The following is a 26,889-nucleotide window of genomic DNA, read 5'->3' as shown; positions in this document are numbered from 1 at the left end:
AGTTGAGTTCATGAATCTGCTGTATATTTTGATGATAGCTCATGTTTACTATAGGCATTTAACCATAAAATAGCTAACACAAAACTATAATACAAACTAGCAAATAATATATAAGGTGAAAATGACAATACTTATTAAAAATTCATAAAAATAGCACTCGTATAGTATACATAACAGGAATATTATTCCCATAGGAAACTGTGTAAATAATATTCTTTAATAGATAATAAGAAAGAAAAGGCATTTTATTAAAAATCCAAATAAATGGATACGAATGATATGATTATACGAATAAATGAAATTAAAATAGATTATTGGTATCAACTGGCAGATTTCATTAGCAAGAATATTTCAATTCTAAAAAAAAGAGTCCAAAATCTAATAAAATCATGTATGAACCTATCCAAAATGTGTACAAATTATAAATATTAAAGTAATGATAAATCAAAGAGATGTGAGTATGATTAATTTTGTAAGAATTATAGAAAGAATATTATAAGAATTTCGAAAGAATTATAATTATATATACAGTATTACCTCTTTTCGTGTTTCATAATCTAGAGGACTAGCAACATATATTGCCCCTGTTTCATTTTTTACAGCAAAAGCACCACCTACATTCCCTTGTGTTATTTCATATCGAATGCGAGATGCTAGAAAAATAAAATTTTGTTACAAGAAATTCACTACTTATTTCCCTGTAACTTTAGCAATGATGTTAATTTCTATTATAATTGTTCTAATATAACTAACAGTTTATCAAATTCCAGATCCTGCCATAAAAATGATTCACCTTTTATAAGACACTGAAGAGATCTATATAAGGTCATATATACGTTAACTAAAATTATTCACAACAGTATTGGAATGAAATCCACCAAGCAGAGAAAAATCACACTCAGAGTGGCATGGCCTTCTCATTCCCAAATAAATGTAATTTAGAATAAATAAAAACTATAATTGAAATTCAAGATACAACTTGGTTCATTTTCTTGGACACTTGCATTCTTTTTGAAACTACTGGCCTTACAATCTTATCAGAAACAACTTTCTCAGAATAATTGATGATTTTAGAAAAAATACAATGTACCCCTCAATAAATCACATCCAGCTTATATTAGTAATACAGCTAATTCCAGACCAAAATTATGAAAATGAATATGTACTAATTTACTAATCAGGTAAATTAGTATCAGACTACAATTGTGTATCAGACTACATACCAGAATTTCAGTCACTGATAGATTTCATTAGTGTCATTTATGACAAGCTTAGATTTGATGGGAAAAAAAAAAAGATTAAATTATTGGCTCATGGTTGCTAAGTACAGAATAAAAGAAAGATGCTATACTTAACTGAAGATAACAGAACAGTAAGCAAATCATCAACTAACGATAATACCCAAAAATTAGGTATTGCAAATTAATAATTATGAAGGATGAAGTCCTGGAATGTAAATGGCTTTTGAGATAAAAGAGTGCATTTTCTATATTGGAAGAAATTTAAATCCAAAACATTTCAAAAATTAACAATGGTAGTTTATACTAGTTTTCCACAAGGAAAAAATTATTCCTTAAGCTCCCTCTGAAATTTTGATCATCAGAAAATTGCACACAACTCAATCAAAATACAAGGAATAAAGAAATAATTTAGGAAATTAAAGATTTATTAGTGTTTATAAACTGTATAAAAGATAATTTATACAGTAGTGAAAAAAATCAATCTGAACAAGCTGAATGTTTGTCAAGTTTTAGGTTGTTTTTGTTTCAACTCACAATAATTTTGGTTTCCTATTTTCAGTCTTGGTTCACTATTTTGGTTTAGTTCTGCAGTTTAACTGTCTCTACAATGTTTATTAATAGTGCTGTGCACTTTTAATAGTTTAAAGAATTTGACATTCACAGTGTTTTATTCATTTTCTGTAGCTGTAAAATAGACACATATCCAAGAAAGTATTCAAAAATATGTACTCTTTCTCAGCACACATCCATGACTCAGACAAATTGCCAGTGAGTGTGGTGTACTGTTACTGCGATTTCAAAAAGGTTTAGGGAGATGGGTACCTTTTCTTCTGACAGAAAACCAAAATGTGGGCAAAAAATGAAAACTACACTTACTCAAGATCATTTACTAGTTAGGAAAACCCAAATGAAATCAAAATTATCTGCTGTAGGCTTAAATAGACTTTGTAGCTAGTGGGATTAATGTTAATCACATGACATTCTGTCAAAGATTGTTTTAAGCAGGGAGGACTGCCCACAGAATAAAAAAGTTTCTTTTGCACAGTAGGCAAAAACTGTACAGAGATCGGATTGTTGAGAAGTGGAAGAAAGTCATATTCTCAGATGAAAGCCATTTCTTTGTCCAAGGAGAACAAGTACCCTATGTTTGCAAATCAGTAGCTGAGAAGGATTCTCCTGTTCACCTTCAAAAAGCTCCTAAACACCCAGCTAAAAAGATGCTCTGGGGTGGGTTGTTTTACACATGATGGTCCAGGATCACTTGTGCCTGTTGACAGTATAATGAAAAGTGCTCAATACATAAAAATTGGAAGTTTTTTCACTTGGTTAGACTATAAATTATATATTTAGTTTAATCCTTTATCCAAGTGTAAGCAAACAAAGTTTACACCTGAAGTATCTTCAGGACTGGGGCAACTTGTGGTAAAGGTAGTATAAGTTCTCATCACTTGCCTTAGTATCTCCCATAATGCAAAGCACATCTCCTTGCGGACATGTATAACGCTATGCATTAAGGGAAGGGCCACTACCCAGACCCAGTGGTGGTGATACCAAGGTGGAAGTAATGGAGAAATGATCTCTCAACACGTAGAAGCAGCAGTTGAATATTGAGGGCTTCCCGAATTGCAGAGCTTCGTATCCTATTGCATCTTGTCAGCCCTGCAACCCTTCGAAGGAACCTCATTTCAGCCGCTTGGATTCGTGTGCGCATTCTTTTAGTCATTACCCAGCTCTCATGACCATAGGTGAGGATGGGGACATACTGTATTGAAGACAGCCAGCTTTGCCTTCTGGCTTAACTCTAGCTTCAATACTACCGAACAGCCAAGCTCCCACAATATTGTGCTTGCTAAGCCAATTCGAGTATCTAACTCTACATCTATTTGTGAAAAATGAAAAATTAAATATGGAAATATAAACATCCAGCTATGTATAGTAACCATCATTATAACAAATTTTATCACTAAAATAAACCAGAGTAATACCCTGCCTTAGGATACTTGGCTTTATGCCGATCACTCATACAATGATTTTAGCTACATCAACCAACCAATGAATTTGCTAAATCAACTAATGCACAGTATTAGTGAACTCAGCTTATTTACCACATCTGGTGTTTCGCTGTGAATTATAAACTGTTTATAAACATGATTTTATTATTGTCAATAATGGAAGATAAAATTCAAAGTAAGGGTGTAGTTGTTTCTAATGAAAAGTAGACTTTTAAACCTATTACATTACATGCTAACATTAAAATTATTAAATTTAGTGATAGTGTATTGAAAAGTAAGAAAGGCTGAAGCTAAACCACCGCTTGGCATCACCATTTTTTTTTTTTTTTTTAAACAAAGATAAAGTTCTAAGTGAAGTAAAAGTGCTACATCATTAATACTTTGGTTATTCATGGATGTTCTTATTGACAAAACAGAACAATTTTTAATAGTGTAGATCAGTGTTTGTCAAACTTCAGGTATCCGCATACCCCTTCTTATATTTTCATTATTACCAAGTACCCCTAATTAATTAATTAAAAATATAATTAATTAATTAAAAATATAATTCATTAATTAATTAAAAATTAATAAATTAATTTAAAATATTAATTAAAATTAAATATCATTTTTTTTAATTTATATGTTCATGTAAATAAAAAATATGATTTATTTTTAAATTTTGGTTCTCTAGAGATGTCAGACGACACACTCATCAATTTCATTTGATCCAGATGCAATATCAATGTTTTTTTTTGCTTACAGCTATTTGTATTTGCTATATTGCTATCTTTTGGGGGTTTTATAAATCCAATCGTTAACCAATGATCCATACGTAAGAATTTGAAAGCTAAAAACAAATGCTGTATTTACTCGAACATAACTAACTTTTTTCCCAAAATTAAAGCTAAAAAATTGTGTTGTGAGATACATGCGGAAATTTTCGGAAACTAAAGTTTTGAGGAAAAAAACTGAAAATGGTGCGACTTACCAAGAAGCTCCTACTCACTATCACTACTTTTGGCATCGAGAACAATTTCTTTGTGTGCATCGTCAGTCATCTACCCAAATAGCGTCATCTTCTTTCCCATTATTTCAAGCAAAAATTACCACTAATTTACGAGACTTGAGATACGCAGAGCAGCGAAGAACTGCATATGATTGGTGTATTAACAAAAGATTGCACAAGCCAAAGACAAATTAGCATTTCGACAGTTGACTTGAAATGTTAATTCCCTTCAACCGAATTCCATAATTCTGAAATGTATTCACTATATATTTCTTAGTTTTAACACCTTAACGACGGGGGTGGTGTCAAGCAAAACCATATGTTCCACCGGCAACATATGGTTTTGCTTGGTCTATACAGCAGTTTCTGTTGGAGAGGGAATGTGATTCATTAGTTAGTGCCGTTTTATTCCGGTTGTCTCTAATTGCACTGCTTGTTGAAAAATATAATAGCTCCTTTAATTATGCATAGCCAAAAATTGCCACGTACCCCCTAACGACCTTTTGCATACCCCCCAGGGGTACGCGTACCACACTTTGAGAAACACTGGTGTAGATTGATGACCAAACTGGTTAGCCATGCTATTCGGAATAACTTTTTTGTTTGTGAAAATTATTCTAAATCTTTTGTTTGCATATCTGATATAAATAGATGCTTTATTTACATAACTCATGCACATCTATGACTGCTTAAAATTAAGCGGTCATAGATGTGCATACATACCTCTACATACCTCTACAAGTGATTTGTTACCATGAAGTTCACTATTTGAGAGTGGTCTTGAAAGTAACATGTCATATGACAGATACTTGTATATCAAAACAGCTTGACCAAAAGTGTTAGACACAGCACAATTCTAACAAAACTCATTGTTTGTACCCCAGAGGGATATGTCCATAAACATCACCCATTATGTGTATGGGATGAGGCAGTTGTTGCAATATGAGATTATCAAATTCCATTTCATTTAATTTATAACTCAGTTGAGCATACTGTGATAAGAAATCCCACAGATAGGCAAATTGCTACTGCTTCCAGAGCAGAATTAAGCTGGATATGATGGAAAAGAGTATGACTGTTCAAAAGAATAGCTACACGACTGTAAGCAGGACTATCTCCAGTTCTGTCAATGTGTGCAAGAATGATATTCCTGAGGCTAGGGTTTAAAATGTGTTTCCTGCACACAGAAAGGAAAAGGTTTGTATTTCTGTAGCAGGTGTTTGATATCATCAATATTCTGGGCAAATCCAACAGTTCCGGTTTCCCATTGTTTAAGGCTTTATAAACTTGTCTGATTTCTAGGAGGTTGTGGAATGTCCCTTGTCGGATTTATATTTATCATTAGATTTTGTGAAGTATGGACAACCAGTGTCCATCTCTTTCTCTGGAAAAATCTCCAATACATTATTGGGTGTGTCAGGATCACTGGGTAAGTTAACTTTCAGTGGATATATGACTATCCATTTTTTTCTGTAGAAGTATCTGGGTGGTTTGCTTTTAAGTGATAACCTTTCCATAATTTTTTCACAAGTGGGTTCTCATTGAATGGATCCTTTTTAGAGTCATCTCTAGGGTGCGACTGTACATCTTGCAATTGATGCGCTCAACAGAGAAGCACTCTTGATCAGAAATTTCAGATATGATGTAATTATCAGATGGTGGAATAGACATACAAATTTGAGTTGCTGTTGACATTTTCTTAATTGCCACTTTCTTAGCATAAGAGAATCTCAGAGCAGGAGTGGTGGTGGCTAACTTCCTTTTTGCATCTTGACGTGTTTTATTCTGCTTTTATCTTTTATATTTCTTTTCCGTCTTTCTACTTCTGACATGCACAGGAGTAGGCTGGATGATCTCCCTGACATTTTACACATTTAGCTTTCTTTGCAGAGCAAGATTTGTTATTACACTCTTTACTGCCACATCAGATGACAAAATCACAGCAGGCAGTTTGGGCATGCCCATATTTCTGGCATTGGAAGCATTTAGTGGAGTAGGAATGTTCAGTCTAACAACAAGACAACTCAGATACCCTGCTTTTACAGATGTTGGCAGCTTAGCAGTATCAAAAGTAAGGATGATGTTTCTGGTTGAAATCAAGTGACCATTACAATCAGAGAGTGCCTCATACCTGTCACTCCCTGATCTTTCAACTCTGAACAAATCTCCTTATAAGGAACAGGAGGTGTAACTGTTATTGGTATTCTTTCTACTGAGGATGCTTTGAATGTTGTTGACATGATGTTTATACAAGGACATCACTAGAATGTAGTTTAACTGTTTTGGGAGAATCTACCAGTCCTAAACTCTTTTGAATGCAGAATGGTGACAATTTCCTGATTTGGTTTTCACCTGTTGCATGGATGATTAGAAAAACTGGTTCATTTATACCGGTGCACATGTCTCTCTCTTTTTCTTACTTCTGTTATTAAAAGGTGTCAATAAAATCATCACTTAGTTGGGACTTGGTTAGGATCCCCTGACACAACTGACGATGAAGAATTCTTGATCAAGCGTTTTTTTTTTTTTGTTAAGTGTCAGAGCTCCTCACCTACCACAGAGCCACACACGGACATGCACTCTCTGGCAAGTAATGATTGCACTTGGGAGTGGAACACCAGGGCTGCTCCGTACGCTATGTGAGCACCACAGCAAACCTTGGGCCCATGTCCCCGACTATGGGGGAAAAGACTTACAGGAGCACACTTAATACTTGCAGGCAAGCCCACTAGCTGATTGATCCTGCAGAAGCCAAAGCAGTGCAAGACTACCAGGATTCCCCCCACACACACACACACACAATCCTGATGTCTACGGGTGTTGTATCCCAGTCATGGTACTCTAGAAGATAGGATATTAAAAAGACTCAGTAGAAGTAGAGCAAATAAGATGTGAAAAAAAAGGAAAGGAAAAGTGGAAGAATAAAGAGGGGCAGTAACATTACTGGGAGGTTCCTTCAATCATGAACAGGTGCCCGACATGTTTTATAAAGGCAAGTAAACGTGTACTTATTATTAGCAAAAATGAACAAAACATATATTCATGTGACCTGCTCCTCACGAGGTTCCACAGTATCAGATATTTAATATTTTTATACAAAAATCACTTCTGTTGTGACCACACACTGTTGAATCTTGAATAAAAGGGATTTTAGTAATATAATACCTTTTATTCAGATTTTACAAGTATACAAAATCCTGCTAAAATACTTGTATATCAATGAATAAACTTGGTGTAATTGTAATAGAAATAATGTTTTTTCTTTGAATTATGAATAATGTATTATAAATAGTTTTGAGTAAGAACAAAGGAGATTGCATGGTGTCTAAGTATGCCATAGTGAATAAAAAAATTCCAGACAGGATTAAGAAGATTAAGTATGACCTGAGGATACTGTACACGTGCAGCATGATATTACATGGGGGTCTCCCATCTAATTGCACCGATAGACGTGGGTGTCTGGTGCAGAAAATTATGGTACCTAGTGGACGATGATGTAAGCAAAAACGAAGGTCATCGGGACCGTATAAATAGCAGTTCGCTACATCAAAACAAGGTCTTGTCTTGCCTTTTTCTTAGAGTACTAGTTCGAGTCGATCCGGTGTGCATACCCATTCTCGGGTCAGCGAAAAGTTTCGAGGTCACGTGGGGTTTCAACCTGATATTAGGATGTATGATGCGGCAGCAGAGTTTTGCTAACATCGTGAGAGATAATTTGTAATCGCCATCGGAGACCTGCTTTCCAGATAGTAAATGCCGAGAAAGCGACGTGACTAAAATAAATGGTCTTAGAAGAAATCAGATGCCGGGTTTTCATGTCGCCAAGATCCAAATGTTTGCCGATATTAAAAAGAGATCTCACAAAATCCCGGAGATGATATCTAAGTGCAGTCCTAAAGTCGGACGGTAATAGAAAGAAGTAATTTCAGGGATCATTCAAAAAAGGCCAGACATCTGTTCAAAGTAAGATTTTTCCTTTATGTAGCTAGAAATAGGATTGTGACAGTGTTTAATTAAGAGACTTGTTTTATAGTGATACTTGAGGACTTTACACCTTATACTGATCTGAAGTATTTTGTTATATGTGAGAGAAGGTCTGGCTAAAATTTAAGGTGAAACATCGTATATACTTAATTTTATAGCTATTGCCTAAACCTGCAGAATGTTATGTAAAATTGATCTGAGTATAACCAAGTTTAGTGAGAGAAAATTATAGACACGTGATCTTACTAGAATTGATTACGATAAAGAACTAAATTGTAAACGTATTCATTAGTTGTGATTTGAAGCATAGAAGCTAATTTACTTAGTACTTGAAACTGAGCCATTGTACATTTCGTTGATGTTAAATAAATTGTTTTATTGTTTAATTAACTTGCCTGATTTCTAATCCAATGCACTACTCATTAAACTCGAATTTGTGTGAGCCTTAAAAATAGATATTGTCAGATTTATAGATTTATTGATAGATTTACTTAGAATTAAGAGAGAAAAGTTACGTGTGGTTTACTGTGTGTTATTCTTTGGAGGGAGATTCACCTCTCACCCACGAATTTGGTGGTGCAGCTAGAAACTAAATAAATTTTCCAAATTCAGTTGAGAATAAACACCAGTAGGTCAGACAAAGAGATTGGCTCCAGCCAGAGGTAATTTCTTTGTTCTGTAAGTTTTGCACACGTGAGCTTTATTATTTGTGGCCATAAGTCAGATGTATAATATAGGTTAAGAAGAAAGGTTTAAACAAGATAACTATACGTTTTACAAAGGTGCAGAAGACCAGATATAATTGAAGACATATGATAACATATTTTAATAAGATAAAAATAACGACATTATCAATACTATTAATGCACACACTAAAAATAAGCAATAAAGAGTGTATTTATGTTAAAAAAATAATAAATAATAATACTGGAATACAAATCTCTTTGCAGGTGAGTCAGAGCTCAGAGACCTCAGGTTAGCAATAGCTAGTTTAAATCTTTTATAATTTAATGCAAGCTTTATGGTATACAGTTTGGAAGAACTATTTTATTCTTCCATGCAAATTAATTAGAAATCATGCTGTTTGGGAAGACTGCTGCAGCAACAGACATGACAAGGAATTTTGAACCATTTCTAATGAAAAGGAAAAAATTAGATAAATATTCTGCTGTGTGTGTGTGATTTTAGAACTGCCAGAAACACACACACATATGCACAGAGAGAGAGGTTTGTTGTGTTTTCCACCATCAGGAGAAGATTTCTGCTAGAAGCAGCCATATATCTATATACTGTCAATGGCCTTAAGAACCCTGAAAGAGAAATGCCATAAAATACAACAGAGAGTGGATTCATGTGACAATGGTAAAAGATTTCTCTACCCGATTTCAATTGTAGACAATTTTGTTAGTAAGGAATGTGTGGGGGAAGGATGGAGAAACTCAGTTTTCATGGTTGCACATTTTCTTTGGACTGGCATGATTTCCATACCATCCTTTCGGTGGCTCAAAAATATTCAGCCATGAGTTCAGAGAATTCACAGCAAAAAATACACTGGTTTAACCCTCTCATGCATAAGGACCTCATATGAGGACACAAAAATGATGTCCTCAGATGAGGACATCATTTTTAACATATACAAGGCACAAATTTAGCAAAATTAATGAATTCATGATAATACTGTAAGATTAAATGGTACTGTATCCTCATTATAATTTTTTATAAATGAATATAAAAATTCATGCATGAGAGGGTTAAAGAGAATCGTGAATGATCTCTAGATCACTGGAAGTGTATAATATAGAGATGAATAATGCTGCTACACTACTTTCTGATTTAAAGGATAATTGTGAGTGATAGACGGCAGGAGATATTTTATGTCTGGGTGCATCATCTGATGTTTGAAGTTTGGTTACCAACGTGTACTGGTCTAGAGCTATTTCTTTGTATGGGCTCAAACCATTGTAATAACTGGGAGAACAAATGAGGATATTTAACAATTCACAATTTTACCATAATACCATGGCAATTTTACAAATGAGACTTGCAATTATTCCACCATGATGATGAAACTCCTCAGAGCACCAGAATTCTGGAGTAATCCCTCCACACAGGCGCACATCCAAGGCACTGCAATTTTGCCCACTCTTCATTCTGTACATAAATAACCTCTCACTGACCACAGATTCAATCAACAGCTTTGCTAATAACAATATACAAACTCTTCTTCTTCATATAACAAATCTAGCCAACCGCAGAATATTGGTTATTCATTCAGCATTCAGTTATGCCTTGTAAAAGTTTTCCTAAAGACATTTGATGTTTTCCAGGAGGGGCAATACAATTAAGTGACAATCCCCCCCCCCCCCCCCCCCCCATACACATTACAGATTCACTCTATTCAGTTTCTGAGGTGTTTTGTTTTTCCTCATGTCTCTCTCTTCTTTGATATATGTTCTGCCAAATTGGCCATCATCATTCTCACTTTCTTTTAACACATTAACAGGCTTATAAATATCCATTTACCAACACCTTCAAACCTAATAGACCAATTTTTCATTCTTCTCTTTTATCCCATCCACCTCTTCTTTCAAAAAGCTTCACTCCGTCTCAATGTTTTATCCAAAGAGTACAACTACCAGCTACTCAAGAAAAATAATGATTCTAAACCTACAACATTCAATATTTTTTTGGCTATGTACATATATACAAAAAGGTTGCAAAATCTGATCCGTGGCCTCTTATTAACATACCACTAAATTTTTACAGCCTTTTAGGTGTGGGATTGAGATATAGCCCCCCCCCCCCCCCCCCAAAAAAAAAGTGATCTCTCAGTTATATGACCGTCCAATGACCAAATCTTCAAATCAACCAGTCCTTAATGGGAACCAACTTCTGGTAAAACATCATGTAATTGTACCTTCGGTTACCCAAACAGCAAATTGCTTTCCCACTGTGGTTGGATAATTGAGGTTACTGCTGGAAGAGATTAAATAGTGTAGGTTTAGAATACAGTTTTTAAATGAGAAGAACAGAAATTTTATTATTAAAATGCTCCATTATAAAAATACTAATTTCAGTGCAAAATATTCATGATCTGTAGATGAAACCTTGGAAAATTTATTTGAATAACTTATAGTGACATGAAAATGTATCAAAATAATTCATAATAAAGTAGGGACTAACCAATAATTATGTGGTTTGAACATAACGAAAAGTGTGATGTGAGACAGATATATACAGCAAGGTGTGCATGCATGTGAGGCCATGTGTATGAGGGGAGAGAGAGACTTTATACTAACAGCACAAAGCAAAATGTACCTGCTTTCATTGGGCAAGTGTCAAAATTGTACAATAATCATATCTATATTAAACAATCAAAATGTCCATTTATTTAAGTAGCATTTTTTCATGTTAGCAATAGAATAAAATAAAAATAATATTAAAACCAAAATAAGAAATTCAAAATGAATCAAAAAAAAAATAATGAAAACTAACTACACAGTCATGTTTTAAGTATATATAAAATGATATAATGAAAAGAAGATAAAGCTAATAAAAACACACATACACTCATCTTTGTCTTTGGCAATTACTGTGATAACAGTATGTTGAATGTCCTCATCTTCATTGACTTCAGCTTCATAAACAGATTGATCAAAATAAGGAGGATTATCATTCTTGTCTCCAATGCCAATCCTTATATACTTTGTAACTGTAAACAAGCAGATTATCAAATTAGCATTTTCAAAAATATACCAGTTATAGAATTTGACATGAAAAGTAACAATGAACTTTAGTAACAAAGGAAGACATATTATAAGACGTTTACAAGGGCTACACTACTGTTAGTCTTTTTTTTTCCATAGTAAATTTGATTCTTGCATGATGACTAGTTGAAAAGGGAAAAAGAAGGAAAGCATGTGTCTAGGCCACATGATTGAATGCAATGAAAATTTTCTATTAAAAATAGTCAGAAGCATATTTCAGAAGTAATGTGCTTGGTAGAAATATGTGGCCCTCTGCTGATAAATTCTTCTCATAAGTCTTGTAGAAATGCTGCGAATTGTAAATTTTTCCTTTCTTTGGAATTTTGAGTAACTCTGCCAAGTACACTGCAGAAATCACACACCCTTCAAAGAATTTCATAATGTGTCCAGATTCTATGAAACTGGCAGCTAGCATGCTCCAGTCCTTCATCAACACGTGAAGATCATTTCCACCTCACTCTGCCAAGGTGTTCATCACTTGATGTCTTGTTTGTTTGCTACAGCAGCAATTTGCACTAATCTCTTGGCCACTGAATAAAAAATTCAGTATATGGTGTTGATAAGTGTGTAAAGTTAACATATATCAATATATTACAATATTGATCTTTGAAACAAATTGGGTGCTGTTTGTACTGACCTGTGGCAATAAATCTTTGCCCTTGGTTGCTGACAACTGTCTGTTGTAAAGTACCATAATCTTACTTTCCTATCATGTTTACTACTATTGTGTGTGGTGCTAAAAGACTGTTTTCAAATTTTCATTAACTGATTTGTTAGAAAACAGTGAAAATTATTTTATTAATGACAATACCTATAAATAATTTATTTTAAACATTATTTATATTTTAGAAAGGAAACACTAGATATTTGGAAGTAATTGGAAATTCTTTGCAGCATAGACAGGCAATGATCATAAAGAGAGTGACGACAACACCATATTACAATGAAGTTATTTAGACCTTGGCTTTCACTTAGACTGGATAAAAAAGTTTCTGTCTCCATTATATTGTTGTTGTGTTTGTGGAGAAATGAAGTTTAATAGTGCAATGGTTCCCAGCAAATGAAAACGCTACTTCCCAGAAACATGCTACGAATTTATAAGTCTCTGCAAGAACAAAATTAAAATAATCAAATCATCACTTCTTTCAAATCTTGCCTTCAAAGAGAGACATTTCAAAAGATTGTTGGAAATGCAAACTAAACAACAAAGAATTTTTCAAAGCACTCAGATTGCGACATACGATATAGCTGAATTAATTGCAAAAGAGTGTAAATCGCATACAATTGCTGAAACTTTAATTTTACCTGCTTGTAAAACTGTTGGAAAAAATGTTTGGGCAAAAATCAGTAAAGAAATTGCTAAAATTCCCATATCTGACGACACTATCAGAAGAATTGATATTTCTAAAAATATTGTTAACATTATTGTAAAAAACAATTTAAAGGTTTCTTTACAAATTGATAAGTCTGCAGATGCAAGTTAAATCTCAACTTAATGGATTTATTCGTTCTGTAAATGAGCATGAAATAGTTAATTAATCAATTTCTCTTGTGTAGAGAACTTTGTGGCAGAACCACAGGTAAAGAAATTTTGGATTCTGTTGACTAATTTTTTTAGCCAAAACAAAATTTTATGACAATCTTGTTGGCATTTGGCACTGATGGTACAAAATTCATGAGAGGTTCAGAAAATGGCTTTGCTGCATTTGCAAAGAAAATGAATTCTAATATTATATAGTTCCACTGCTTCTACATAGAGAAGCACTTATGGCCAAAAAAAACATTATCTGAGAAACTAAATCTGATTTTAAGTCACGTAATTAACATTGTAAATTATCAAAAATCAAGACCATTGAAAACTAAATTATTTAATGCAGTTTGCACATCAATGGAAGCTGAACACAAATGTTTGTTGTTTCACACAGAGGTTCGGTGGCTCTTGAGGGGAAAAAGTGTTATGTCAAGTTTCAAAACTTAAAGAATTACTTATCTTCTTTTTTGATAGTGAAAACCATAGTTTGTTTTCTTCATACTTAAGACAAAATATGATGCACCAATTCATCTTACCTGGGAGAGAAATTTAATTACTTGAATGGAATTAATAAGTCTCTGCAAGGACAAAATGAAAAACATCAACAGACAAATTACTGGCATTTAAAAATAGTATATCATTCTGGATTAATAAAACACATGAAAACAAACTGGAAATGTTTCCATCACCCGACAAAGACTGTACAAAATTCCATAATAAAATAAGTAAAAGAACATTTGCAATCTTTACTCGAAAAGGTAAAAAGATATTTCCCAACCTCACAAACTGAAAAATTTGATTTTTAGCATTAAACTTCTAAAAATACTGGAAGATTATTGCCATTTCTACTGGTGACCAAGGAAAAGTTATTTTGGATATAACAGATAACTGGTGCCATCTAATTGTTCTAATATTGTAAATAGGGTATTAGTGTATATTCTGTGGTCAATTGTCTGAGTTAAAATACAGTTCCCAGGAGATAGAAACTCTGCTTACTTACTTGTACCAAAGACTAACTATAGTTAGGCCGAAGAAGACCTAGAAAAAGAAAGTGACTAGAATCAAACTTACGATGCTCTTTCTTCTGCCAATTTAGTATCATAATCACGAGACTTCACAATCACTATTTAATACTTAATATCATATCAAATTTTTGTTGGATGAAGTGGAAAAGAATATTCATCATCACACATATAAGGCACTATCCATTATTACTACAGAACATGGTGACTGAGTGGGCTGTATTCTTTGGGAAACCTTTCAACATATTATAGGTTCTACACTACATGTCAGAGCTACCATCTGAACATTAAGCAGACTGAGTACCATAATATTTACTCAATCATGATAAGTGGAAAATAAACACTCATTCATTTTGAATCAACTTTAAAATAATGGCAAGAATGCACTGAGTTGAAGTAAATTTTGTTGAATTATATCATTATTATCAACATCTTTTTAAAATATTTTTTCCAACACTTTACACAGGTAAGTTTTATTATCTAAATAATAAAAAAAAAAAATTATGGGTTGTTTGTTCATCAAACTGCTACCATGTCAAAATATGTCCAAGTGTTCTAAAAACATCACAGATTAGTGCATTATGCAAGAAATAATATTTTATAAAGTTAGGGCTCAACTAGGATTTTCAATCTACTTATAATTTGAAAACAGGTGATTAGAGACCTAAATAGTTGCTTAAGGTCATAAAAAATAAAATGTTATCTTATACTTGAATAAATATAGTTTGCAAAACAATAATCCAAAGAATAAACACAAATATCTGATATTAAATTAATGGTTACTATTAACAATAACTACTTCTTACCTCAGAGTCTATCCATGTTGTTAAGCATATGAAGGAAAAAAGTAGATATCCATTATTGAATTTTTAATTTATCATTTTAATATGAATCACAGTAACCCCAAAAAGTTAAGCCCATGTTGTTAAGCATATGAAGGAAAAAAATAGATGTCCATTATTGAATTTTTAATTTATTATTTTTACATGAATCACAATAACCCTAACAATATAAAACACATTATCAGGAAGGTGGTTTTTGAATTTAAATTTTACAATGCTTCAAAAAATTATTTAAAAGAGAAAATCAACTGCTACCACTAGCAAAACCTTAAAAACAATTAAAAAATTTACTCATGTACTTACCTGTTATTTTCTTTTATGTGCTCCCTCCCACCCTACCATCCAGTACTGCATTACTTTCTGACTGAGTGTGTGATATATATAGTAGTTATATATATATATCATCAGGAAGGTCATGAGTCCTCAGACATGAGAAGATCCGAGAGAGAGAGAGAGAGAGAGATCACAAAGATATAAACTATAAATCTGGGCATTTTGTGAATTTATACTGTTGCAACCCTACTTTGAGTTGTTTCCCAGTGAAAGGCAAAAAAAATAAAATAAATACTTCACTTGTGACTACTGCTCTTCATTCTATTTCACGAACAGACAAACAGACATTAAAGGAAAACCTTGCTTAATGCAATTAATTAATCCATCAATTAATGCGTGCTAAGTGAAACTGCATTAAGCAAATGCAGTAAACAATAGGAATAATTATAATTCATCCATCAGTTAGTGTAAATTTGAAGAAAAAAATTACAGTAGAAGCTTTATTAGAGGATAAAATCATGCTCAAATTTCTCATCTTGTCATTCAATTTGCGATAGCTGATGATGGTTTTATTGTTAAGATTTCAACGAATTATGAAGCTTCGTTCCATATCAGGATCAGCATCAAACAAAATTTCCTTATACTCCATGTGATTCAAAACTAGCTCAAGTTCTTTTGCAGTTAGCTTCTCAGTCATAACATTCTCTTCTTGTTTGCACTCCTTATCTTCTTCTTCATATGCAGGCTGTTCTTCTACTTAAATGAGATCATTCTCACTTATATGTTCTGAATGGGAGAGATTGACTTCTATTTAGGTTTATATAGGTGAAATTTATTTCAAACTAAGTTAGAAAATACAGACAAGTTTTGCCAACTTTAGCTGTTTGGCTTCGTCATGGTAAAAAATAGATGTAAGACAACTTAAATGCTAAAATTGTTACACTAAAACTATAAATAAAGGAAGAACCGAATACAATTGTATTTTTACAAAAAACAGAAGAAAGCGTACATCACACGCACGGAACGTGTATGATCTCACTTGTTGTTATGTAGGAACGTTCTGTAACTGACAGCAAGATTTAATTCTGGCATGCTTAAAGATCTTATGAGGGGGGTCTTCCAAATTTCAGGCAGAATTAATCCGTGGTTTCTATTTAGGTTTTGAATGGGTCACTGTTATGGCTTTTTTTTATGATTTGGGAGCGGAAATCCTCCTCTAAGTAGAGCATGGAGTTTTTATCCCATTTTTATGGTTTGTCCTGGAGAAATGAAAAGCTAACCCTGTCTTCTCTATTATTGTTTAAATAAAAAACAATAATAGAAAAGACAAATCTCTTCTCTAGAAGAGATTTGTCTTCTCTATTATTGTTTATGTCTCCTACACGTTCTTTTTTTCTGATTTCAAAACTTCTAGGTCTGACCAATATAGTTTAAGCTGCATGAACAGAGAATGTTGTAGACTCCGGTATATTTGAAAAAGGAAGACTGTCTTTTGGAGATCTTAAGAATTGGCGGATGGCCTTTGAAGGTTTAAAAGCCACTCGTATTACATGTGGCTTGAGGAGTGTAGCAATCTTATTGGAAACTGTCCCCATATACGGAATCACGATAGTGGAATTATAACGTATATCTTCAGGCTGTCTTTGTGGGAGGGGGGGGTCACAGAAAAGTATCTTGTGGATCAATTTTCTAGGATAACCATTGTTCATAAGGTTATTTGATATCAGGGATAGTTCATCCTAAACCCACAGTTTGGTGCAGATATGTGGACGACATTTTTATTGTTGGGAAAAACACAGAAAAGGATCTGTTCGATCATCAACTCATTGTGCATCACAAAATTAAATTCACCTTAGAACTTAAGAAAAACAATTACCATTCCTGGACACTTTAATTAAGAAACAAATAGATGGACACATCAGCCTTACAGTCTATCACAAAAAAAATCAACACAGGTCGATACTTGCACTTAACTTCTTCACACCACACTTCTCAGAAACTTAGCATCGTACATATGCTAAAAAATAGAACCTCTCTCATCACTACAGATGATAAAGACCTCAAAGATGACCGTCCTATCCCTGATATCAAATAATCTTATAAACAATGGTTATCCTAGAAAATTGATCCACAAGATAATTTTCTGTGACCCCCCCACACAAAGACAGCTTGAAGATATACATTATAATTCCACTATTGTGATTCCGTATAGGAGGACAGTTTCCAATAAGATTGCTACACTCCTCAAGTCACATGGAATACGAGTGGTTTTTAAACCTTCATAGACCAACCATCCGCTAATTCTTAACATCTCCAAAAGACAGTCATCCTTTTTTCAAATATGCCAGAGTCTACAACATTCTCTGTTCGTGCAGGTTAAACTATATTGGTCAGACCTCTAGAAGTTTTGAAATCAGAAAAAAGAACACGTAGGAGACGTAAACAATAATAGAGAAGACAAATCAGGGTTGTTTTTCATTTCTCCAGGACAAACCATAGAATGGGACAAAAGCTCCATGCCCTACTCAGAGGAGGATTTCCGCTCCCGAATCATAAAAAAAAGCCATAACAGTGACCCATTCAAAACCTAAATAGAAACCACGGATTAATTCTGCCTGAAATTTGGAAGACCCCCCTCATAAGATCTTTAAGCATGCCAGAATTAAATCTTGCTGTGAATTACAGAACTTTCCCACATAACAAGTGAGATCATACACACTCCATGCATGTGATGTACGCATTCTTCTGTTTTTTGTAAAAATACAATTGTATTCGGTTCTTCCTTCATTTATAGTTTTAATGTAACAGTTTTAGCATTTAAGTTGTCTTACATCTATTTTTACTCTGACGAAGCTAAGCAGCTAAAGTTGGCAAAACTTATCGCTATTTTCTAATTTAGTTTGAAAGAAATTTGATCTATATAAACCCAAATAGAAGTCAATCTCTCCTATAGTTCTTGTGGTCAAAAATAACCTTTTTATCTTTCTGAATGGGAATCGAGCAAGTTTCTCACATCTTCATTATCCAGTTCATTACATCCAAATTCTTTTCCAATTGTGCTGATTTCTTCAATAATGTTAGATCTTGGATTTTGCATACGATAAACTAACACAGGCTTGAGTTTAAAATTGCCTTCTAATAAAAGCGTAAGATGATCTTTAGATACTTTGTATCCTGTTGAAATGCTTCAGTTTCAGCTAGGAAAGATTTTGTTGGCATATGCTTCCAAAAGAGATCAGTTTCGTTGAAGTTGAATATCTGATGTGCGACATAATCACCCTCCTGAGTTATCCTTTGCAATTCTTCAGAAAACTTGGTCGCAGAATCTTTATCAGCATGAGCAGATTCCCCAGTTATTCTTAAACTATGCAGTCCAGCTAGATTTTTAAAAAGGTCAAACCATCCTAAATTTGCAGTAAAGCTTTCACATTCCTCTTGAAATTTGGTCTCTTTCAATGAAAGAAAAATATTGAGAGTTTTTGCCTGAACATTCCTTGTATTAAGAGGTATTCTTTTTTTGGTTACAATCCTCAATCCAGAGTGGTAGAAGACACTCCATCTCGATCATTAAATGTCTTCTATTTCAGATGATCTACAAGCTTAAAGAATCAGTAGCAACTTCTCCTTGTTTTTTATATCCTTGCTGTTATTTAATAAAGTCTGAACTGTAGACTTGCTATATCACAGATCTCGCACAATCGTATTACTAGCAGCACTTTCATGTCTCAGGTAGGAATAATCTGAGCCATCTTACAGCGCTTTAGGAATATTATTCTGTTAATGCATTTAGCCTTCTTAACTAATACTTTACCGTATCTAGCACACTGTTTGGAAGTAGACTCTCTGTAGATAGTACTCTATAAATCAGCTAATCCTTCCTTAAAAATAAGTTTCGGAAATTCAAAGACCATTTTTAGTTATCTTACTTTAGCTACTTAGGTGCACCACCTAAGTAGCTGAAGTAAATATGTCAGTTTTGTTTAATTAGTCTTTCTACTTGTATACTGATGATGCCTGTTATACTCAGGGCAAAAATTCTACAAATAAAGAATATTTTAAGTGAGTTAATTCCATTATTATAATTGTAAGCAATATGTCTACTCACAGTATTTCCTTAATGAAGCTGATAGAGACTTCAAAGAGAGTCTACTTCCAAACAATGTGCTAGATACGGTTAAGAAGGCTAAATGCATTAACAGAATAATATTCCTAAAGCGCTGTAAGAAGGCTCAGGTTATTCCTACCTGCTGTAAATTAAAAGAAGCTTTTAGGTCTCAAAGAGCCCATCGGATTTATTTAAAGGCCAGTAGGTCACTGTTAAATTATCAGGCACAAGCAAAAAAAAAGTCTTGCCCTCTTAAATAAAGAAATTGTAGATATCAATAAACCTCTAGAATCAGTATTAGAGGCTGAAACTTTTAACAGCATTTTACGCATATCATCGACGTCATACCGAAAGGTTTTTATTGCTTCCAGTGATAGATTAAAACGCATATGTTTGATTCACTGGTGACCCTCCCCAGATCCAACAATAATGTCTGTGATACAGACAGAGTAGTTATTAATGTGTCCAGCAGTCCACTAAACAGACAGCAAACGCTTTGTTTTGTCAGAGGTCATAATTTCGGCATTGCTCGGAATAAGGTACCCATAATAGATTTTTTTCACATTTTTTTCGATCCTTATCCCAAAAAACAGCTAACAGGACAAGATTTGAATGTGCGAATATTCTTTTTAATGCCAAGCCTCCTCGATCGAATCTATCCTACTCTGAACTAAAAGCACTGAAATCGCTGGAGAATAATAAAAACCTAATTATTACAAAAGCTGACAAAGGGAAGGCTGTAGTTATTCAAGACAGAGGAGAATACAAAATGTCACTGTTACTCTGCGACTATTCAAATAGAAGGAACAGCAATGGATAATCTTATATCTCCTGCTATTGCCAACTACTTCATGGAGCACTTCGAACAATGTATTTTTAACAATATTTCACCTAGACCTAACCATTGGTCAGATATGTGGGCAACTTTTTTGCCATATGGAAGGGCACTTCTGAAGAATTACAACAGTTTCTCTCAAAAACAAATGCACTTCATCCAAGGATCCAGTGCACCCTAGAAGTAGACCTAAATAAACAGTTAGCCTTTCTAGATCTCTTAATTCTTTGCTAACCAGGCGGTAACCCGCAATTCAGTCTACAGGAAGGAGACTCATACAAGCCATTACATCCATGCTGAATCACATCACTATCTCAGTCAAAAGGCAGGTACTATAAAAACACTGGTTCATCGAGCCCACTCCTTTTGTTCTTCCGAACTATTATAGAAAGAATTGCAATATATTCAATTTCTCCTTATCCAATGGATATAAGAATTCCTTCATAAAAAGAGCGTTGAGTAGTCGTGTTTCAGCATCCTCAACAAAATACAGAAGAAATAACGTGTATACCTATCCCCTATGTGCAAGGCCTTAGCGAATGCATAGCTTAAGTGCTAAAACCACTAAATATTTGGGTTGCCTTTTGACTCATCAGAAAAATCTCCATATTCCTCATGTCTCCAAAGGACAAGTTCCCACATCTCAGCTATTCAGCTGTCTACCAGATTCCCTGCTCTTGTGGGTTATCATATTTTGGACAAACAGCAAGATCTGCTCTTATCCAGAACAAGTCGTATATTCAGTATGTTGAACCTGAACAGCCTGGACTTGAAGAGCATGTCATCAACACTAGACAGAGTTCATTGGAATAAGACAAAAGTCATTCCCAAAAATCGGTTCCTCATGGAACAGTTTTACAAAGAAACATTTGAAACATTACTCCACTCCACTAAGTTAAATAGATCCAATGGTCTATGTATATCCCCCTTTGTGGGAGATAGTACTCTATAAATCAGATAATCTATCCTAACTTTTGTAATAGCACACACACACAAACACATATATTTTTTAAAATAAGTTTAGGAAATTCAAGGACCGTTTTTAGTCATCTTGCTTTAGCTACTTAGGTGGTGCCTTGTGAATATGTCAGTTATTGTTTAATTAGCCTTTGTAACTGTAACTGTTGATGCCTGTGATACTCAGGAGAAAATTCTACAAATAAAGAATATTTTATGTGAGTTAATTCAGTCATTATAATTGTAAGTAATATGTCTACTCACAGTATTTCCTTACTGAAACTAATAATATTACTTTTAACAGCAAGACATGATGATCAATTGATGATGACATGCAACAAATTATCAACTATAAAATTTACGACGAAGCACCCAGTATCACAGAGACTTGGCCTTTACAGTATGAAATGAGAGCATTAAATCTGAAACAATTTATTTCAGTTGTTCATATTTATAGGTAGACTCCTTAGCACATTTAAGCTAGAAAAAAATACATAGCTTAAAGATAAGGTTTTAAATTTATAAGATGTTAACAGCATTCTTTCTTTCACCAACAGCAAGCATGAAGATGTGAATACAAAGATATGACAAATGTGAAACAGACTTTTCTTTCTTTATTTTTTTTTTCCCCCGACAATCTCATCCACAAAAAGTTGGAAAATAAGCTGTCAAGTTTTGAATGCAAATTGCAATTCTTCCTTTGTCATGCTTATGCTGAAATCAGAAATTTCTTTAGACGATCTACACTTCAGATCTCAAATGGAAACATGTCACATAAGCAAGAAGCAATTAAATAAATAGTAGAAATAATCATTTACTAAAGCTCTGGTATATACATAACACAGAAATACTGCCTATTCTGTAACATTAGCAGCATCTAAACTTACAGGTAGGTCAATGAAAAAAAAAAAATTATGCTTAAAAGAATAATGCATATGACACTGGAATTGTCACAGTTTAGCGGTTAGATGACTTCTGCCAAGTTCTTCTCACAGGATCCCAATCAGTCTTCGTTCACTTCATGTAACTGCAGTTACAAAGTAAACTGTACCTGACAAGAAATTATATTCTTTTCTAGCTTAATCCTTTACCAAAGTGGAAGAAAACAAAGTTTGCACATGAAGTACCTACACATCCAGGCTGGTGACTTCACATCTGTGACATGTAATAGCTATTGCAATATTATTCACACAGTTGCCAATCGTTGAGAATACAGAGTATGCTGTACTGTGATATGAAAAGAGAAGCTAGAACTGTAAAAGATTCCCTTAACAATAAAAATTAAATAACAAGAAAGAGCTGTTGGTTTTCTGTGAAACTTCCTATGATAAGTTAAATCTACATGTAGTGGGAATGTGTTTGAACTTTTGTGATTTAAGATTAAAAAAGAAACGATACGATGTATTTAGTGAACAGAGGAAAGTCTCAAAATATCTGCAATTATTGTCACTAGACAGTTGCAGCTTGTGAAATCATCATCAAATTCCTGCCATGTACCCTCAAGGGGTGTACAGGATATGACAGTACTACATGAAAAAATTACATCATTACTAACTTCCTATCTACAATTTTCCTCCAAATCAGTCTGTTACTTGTCAAGACTCCAACATTATCAGGTCTTATATTTCTATCGTCTAAGGCACTTTGTACCGTATCAATCCACCTATATCTTGGTCTTCCTCTGGTTCGTTTTCCTGCCAACCTGGCAGAGAACACTTGTTTTGCTAATCTTTCCTCTCCCATTCTATTTAAGTGACCATACCATCTGAGATTAGCTCTGCTAACGCATTCCTGGATGCTGACAATGTCAAGTTCTTTCCTAATATCCTCATTTTTAATATGATATTGCCATTGATGCCATCTGTTCACACCTCTAATCTTTCTCAGGACTCTCATATCAGCGGTCTCTAGTCTTTGGTCAAGTGTTTTACTTCTGACCCAGCTCTCAGATCCATAAGTTAAAATTGGTTTGAACACAGTCTTGTATACAGCTAATTTAGTGTTCCGACTAATTTCTTTCTTATTCCATATGAATTTATTCAATTGACTTCCCACGATACCAGCTTTGCTGATTCTGTTGTCTATTTCTATATTTAGTTTACCATCTTCAGTAAAAATTGTGCCTAAGTAGCTGAAATGTTTTACTTGTTCCACATGTTCTCCATTCACAACACAGTTGACATTTTCAATGATTCTGCCTATTTTCATTGTCTTTGTCTTTTTATTGCTGACCTTCATACCATATCTATTACAACAGCTAATCAATTCAGTCAGAGAATCTTGCAGACTTGTAGCGGATTTATTTAGAAGTATAACATCATCCGCATAAAGCAAAGAGCTGACATTAACATCTCCAATTTTGATATCATGTTTAATACCACTTTCCTTCATAATGTGATCCATATGGAATAACAGAGGGCATAATGTACATCCTTGTCTCACACCAGATTTAATATTAAACCATCTTCCTGTACTTCCTTCAATTCTGACTGCTGACTTACAACTCAAATAAAGACTAGGTATTGCTTGGTATAATACCCCATTGACACCATATAACTGTAGCGTATTGAATAGCTTCTCTCCTGGCACCTTGTCATATGCCTTTTCCAGATCGACAAAACTTAAATACAGATCTTTGTTATATTCCCATGCTTTCTCGACTATTTGTTGTAAAGTGAAGATCTGATCCTGACAGCCTCTATTTGGCCTGAATCCAGCTTGTTTTTCACCAAGCTTTTCTTCCACAATTCTTCTCAACAGTTTCTCAAGTATACTTGCATAGATCTTGCCAGGAACACTCAGTAGGGATATACCTCTGTAATTCTCACATGCAGTTTTATTTCCCCTTTTAATATATGGGTACTATGAGAGCTCTACTCCAATCATCGGGAATTCGTCCCTCTGTCCAGGCTTTCTGAACTATGCAGTGCAGCCACTGTAAGACTCTTATACCACCATACTTCAGCATTTCTGGTCGAATATCATCTACTCCTGCTGCCTTTCCACATTTCAAGCCTTTGATGGCTTTTTCTACTTCAAGTATGGATATGTATTCCTGACTGCATGCCTGGTCAGTGTTTTTTACCACTGTGCCATCATCACTGCTTGTTTCATTTAGCAGTTTTTCAAAGTAATTACTCCATACTTCAAGGATATCTTTTTCTCCCGTTTTCATGTCACCTTTATCATCTCTAATTCCTTTTACAGCACTCTTTCCTCCATTCCTAAGCTTCTTCAACAACCTCCAGAATATTTTGCCACCTTCTTGATCTTTATTTTCTATATTCTTACCAAAGTCCTCCCATGACTTTTGTTTAGCTAGTTTTACACAGTGTTTAGCATTCTTGCATTTGTCTCTATATTCTCTAAGAGCACAAGCTGACTTATTTGACAGGAACTTTTGATATGCTTTCTTCTTTTCCTTCACTGCCTCTTTAACTTCCTGTATCCACCAGGGAGTTCTGATTTTTTTATCCTTACAGACAACCTCACCACATGCCTCTCTGGCAGAATCAATCAATGTTTTCTTCAGAGTTTGCCACTGTATCTCCAAGGTTTGATTCCTGTTCTCAAACTCTTTCATTTTTTCTTCAATAATCTTTGTGTATTTTAGTCTACAGTTCACATCTGAGAGCTGCTCAACTTTTATTCACTTTAAAACTTTCTTACATGCTTCAATATGAAATTCAATTTTATCCTGCTCAAGACTAAATAGTGATCACTTCCAATTTCAAATCCTCTGTACACTCTGGTGTCCTGCACCAGGGAGAAGACATCACCATCAACAAAGTCAATGAGACTTATCTTATTCCTTGTCTCTTCTCTACATGTGAATTTGTGCACATTTTTATGTTGGAACATGGTGTTAGTAATAACCAGTCCATGTCCTGAGCAGAAATCCAACAGATATTTGCCATTATTATTAGCTTTGCTCTTTTCTCCAAATTTTCCCACAATATTTTTGCATGTCTCACAATCATTTCCTACTCTGCTATTTAGATCCCCAACAAGGACCAACTTTTCATTTTTCATTGTGTCAGTTGCTTTCTCTAAAGCCTCAAAAAATTCCTCCACTTCTACCTTAGTAGAACCTTCTGTGGGACCATACGCACAAATAAGTCTCATTGTCCATTTCCCCATTCTCATATTTGCCCACATTACTCTACTTGAGACTGACTGCCATTCAAGAAGATTAGCCTCGTATTTTGTGGTGAATACTATGGCTACTCCTTCTTTTCCTTGATTGTCATTGCCTGAATATAACATTTTGTATTTATTGCTCAGAAATATCTCACCAGTTTTGGTCTTTTTTGTTTCAGTCACCCCTATTATGTTGATCTGGTACTTATCTAATTCCTTAGCTAGCTCCATTTCTTTGCCATTTAGGCTTCTTATGTTGATAGTACCGAATCTTTAACTCTGGTGATCTTGAGTTGGGGTTTGTTTTCAGATTTGTTCCAGTAGCTGACTTTTCGCTGTTCACCCTGGTTCCCTGACGAAAACAACGGGGGCCTTGTTTAACCGGGTGACGCCCCAGCCGGCATGAAATTTTGTCATGTTGTACTATCATTTTTTATTTTGGTTTAACCAATAAGAATATACAATTTGGTCAGCTAAATCCCAAATTGCCAGCCCATCCTCGTTTGTTTAGTATCCAAGTAGATACCAAACCGGGTGCACCACGAGAAGGTGAGGATTGCACATTAGGTCAGAAGCCCTGGTCGGTTCTCTGCATTCCTTTAAAGGCTATGTGGAGGTCTCCTCTCAGTTATACAGCTTTGTCCCTTAAGCACCCCAGCTTGTGAAATAAATCATTAATATAGTTGGTTCCTGTTTTAACAGTGACAATATATTATTTGATATGATGAGAAACTTTAATAATAATGGTATAGTATACATTGTATTAAGAAACAAGATGCAGTGGTCTTGTGTGCTTTACAGCTCATTCAGAAATCTAAGTCCATTGAAAAAGTCAAAAGTGATCCTGCTTCAAATAAAAAGGGATAAGTGAAAATAAGAAATTACTGACAATTTGCAAAAGTGATGGATTAAATAAGTTTATTAATAATAACATTTTTGCAGAAAATTAATCAAAGCTCCTAGTATTTAATTTAAAAAATTTATACCAGAGTTTGGTTCTCCAGATCTGCCACTTCTATCAGAAGGTGCTCCATCTTCTGCTTTCACTATTATCACATATGACTGCCTTTCTTCTCTATCAAATACTTTAAGTGTAAAGATTTCTCCTGTTTCTCTATTAATCTGAAATTTATCTCCATCATCTCTTGACTCAATAGAATAATACACCTTGATATAGGGAGAAAAAAAAAAT

The 26,889-nt window shown here is 34.2% G+C and overlaps 1 protein-coding gene across 1 annotated transcript in view; it reads right to left on the bottom strand.

Moving 5' to 3' along the window:
* Nucleotides 1–26,889, bottom strand: part of LOC150103211 (neural-cadherin-like) — a 540,895-nt gene that overhangs the window by 284,016 nt on the left and 229,990 nt on the right. Inside the window, exons 14-16 of the mRNA XM_090397648.1 lie at nucleotides 26,684–26,864; nucleotides 11,794–11,937; nucleotides 538–653 (exon numbers count right to left, since the gene is read on the bottom strand). Of these exons, the coding sequence (XP_090253774.1) occupies nucleotides 538–653; nucleotides 11,794–11,937; nucleotides 26,684–26,864 (441 nt within the window). The remainder of the gene's footprint in view (nucleotides 1–537; nucleotides 654–11,793; nucleotides 11,938–26,683; nucleotides 26,865–26,889) is intronic.

The sequence above is a fragment of the Typopeltis vanoorti genome, chromosome 9 (genome assembly GCF_054136105.1).
Source record: "Typopeltis vanoorti isolate ZY-2024b chromosome 9, IOZ_Tvanoo_1.0, whole genome shotgun sequence".
Classification (NCBI taxonomy): domain Eukaryota; kingdom Metazoa; phylum Arthropoda; class Arachnida; order Uropygi; family Thelyphonidae; genus Typopeltis; species Typopeltis vanoorti.
This window is presented reverse-complemented; position numbering and strand designations above follow the sequence as displayed.